We start from the raw sequence: 2,106 nt of genomic DNA, 5'->3' as shown, positions 1-2,106 counted from the left end.
AAGAATAATGGAGTGGCCCAAGGAACCTAAGGACAGGTAGGGGGCTCAGCAAGTCCTTTCCCTCCCTATCTTCTCTCTGTGATGCACACTGGCTTTCTTGGGTCCCAACCCACATGATAATGGTGATGACGACACTGACGAGAAACAACAAATGATGAACTCTTAGTATATGTCAGGCACTGTGCAAAGCACTTTATATGCATTAGCTCGTTGAATCCTCATTAAATCCTCATTTAATGTATAATTGTTTCCATTTAGCAGATAAGGAAATCAAGGTATGGATAGGCTGAAAAAAATTTACTCAAGGCCATATAGCTATTAAATGGCAAAGCCAAGATTCACATCAAGTGGTTGGGTGATTGACAAAATGCTACATAGCCTGTTATTGTAAAGGATGGTCACCACCACGAGTGTCCAATTTGCATCTCCTAAAATAAGTGTTTACTTCATAGGGTTGCTGTGAGGATTAGATGAGATACTGTGTGTAAATCCCAGCAGAGTTCCTGATATATATAGAATGTGCCCTGTGGGTGTCAGCTGGTGGTGCTGTTGTTATTATCGTCTTTGTTCAAGAGAGCAGCTGGACTGAGATGAGAATCTTCATCCTGATTTCAAGTTATCAGTGGATGGAGTCAGGCTGGCAGAACACAAGTTAAGGACCCAATTCAAAGCTAATCAACTGTTTCCAGGAGGGAATAATTTTTTTGGTCAGAGGTGGCTCTCTGGGGCTCCACCCTTTGAATTGGCGACAGAAAGGACAAGTATTGGGAGGCAGGCTACCAATCAAAATAATATAAACTATAATATTTCAAAGGAATGAATAAACATTATCCTAACACTAAATATCCCCATCCCATTTTATTTACTTAACTACTTTAGCAAGTTAGATGTAACACTGAAAGCAGGCTTGTAGATTCTGAGTTCCCAAATGATACTTTTCTTTTATGGGCTATATTGATTAATAATTTTTAAACTACATATATGAGAAAAACCAAACTTATAATTGATTAAAGAAAATGGGGTTTATTTTTTTAACATAACCAGAGGTTTGGAAGCAGGGCTAGCATTTCTGAGACTCCCTTAGCCACTTTCTCAAGGTTACAAGATGGCGGCCCCTAGGCAGCAAATGTTAGAGTGTGCGCTATGAGGGCATATCAATATTTGATTTCAAAGAAACATGAACAACATTTAATAAGACATCAGAAATATGCTCTTGACAGAGCTCTATCTAGCCATTATTTAAAAATGTATACCATAGATATTAGGAGAATACATTGTAAAGGAAATCACAAATTGCAACAGTCTGTATATCCCCTCATAATTCCACTCTATCAATTTCACCACAGAGAGAGGTGCATCAAGTTTCTCATGCTCAGAAATCTACTGTGGACTTTACCCTGAGTCAGAACCAGAAGTGAAGGCAGTGGCTAATTTTCTGAGAAGAAATATCGACCACATTAAGGCTTACATCACTATGCATTCATACTCCCAGAAGATAGTGTTTCCATACTCCTATAGTAGAAGCAAAACCAAAACCCATGAGGAACTGGTAAGTGCTGCTTCATTATTTTTATCATGAGCATTTCAGAAATAAAATAATGCTTAGCTCAAGAAGCAAAACTGTGGGAAAAGAATTTCTCCTCTAGAGGGCAAATGAGAAGATGCTTATATTTTGGTGTAACTCCACTGAGGGGCACTGAGGTTCACTGAAGGAATGTAAAGAATGGGGCCACCCTGAGGACATGAACTTCCGTCCAGCAGTTGGGCTCTCTAAAAAAAAAAAAAAAAGCTCAAGTTCTTTGAGGGTCATGAGAGAACCATTCCACCTGCATGTGATCTACATACGAAGCCATATATATGAGCAAGGACCAGGATAAGAGTCTCTGGAATTCTGTGTCTGCTTTCTGGTCACCAGCTATCATAACAGCTACTACCACAGATCAAGTCTCAGTCTAATACTCATCAACTTGATATTAGCATCAATAATTGTTTGCATACTGACTTCCCTAACCCCAAAGGTCCTATTAAAAGTACCTCCAAATGCAGCATTGAGGAAGAGCGCATCTCTCTCCCTCTCTCTCTCTCTCTCCCTTCCTCTCTCTCCCT

The 2,106-nt window shown here is 39.6% G+C and overlaps 1 protein-coding gene across 2 annotated transcripts in view; it reads left to right on the top strand.

Moving 5' to 3' along the window:
* The window catches only part of CPB2 (carboxypeptidase B2), a 54,909-nt gene extending 53,121 nt beyond the window's left edge, over positions 1-1,788 (top strand). For both annotated transcript variants that reach the window (XM_019658706.1, XM_019658707.1), the window contains one exon: positions 1,347-1,788. In XM_019658706.1, the coding sequence (XP_019514251.1) occupies positions 1,347-1,579 (233 nt within the window). In that variant the 3' untranslated portion in view covers positions 1,580-1,788. The remainder of the gene's footprint in view (positions 1-1,346) is intronic.
* Positions 1,789-2,106: the final 318 nt, after the last annotated feature.

Source organism: Hipposideros armiger, unplaced genomic scaffold (genome assembly GCF_001890085.2).
Source record: "Hipposideros armiger isolate ML-2016 unplaced genomic scaffold, ASM189008v1 scaffold_287, whole genome shotgun sequence".
NCBI lineage: Eukaryota > Metazoa > Chordata > Mammalia > Chiroptera > Hipposideridae > Hipposideros > Hipposideros armiger.
Note: the sequence above shows the minus strand (reverse complement) of the source record. Positions and strands in the feature narration are given on the sequence as shown.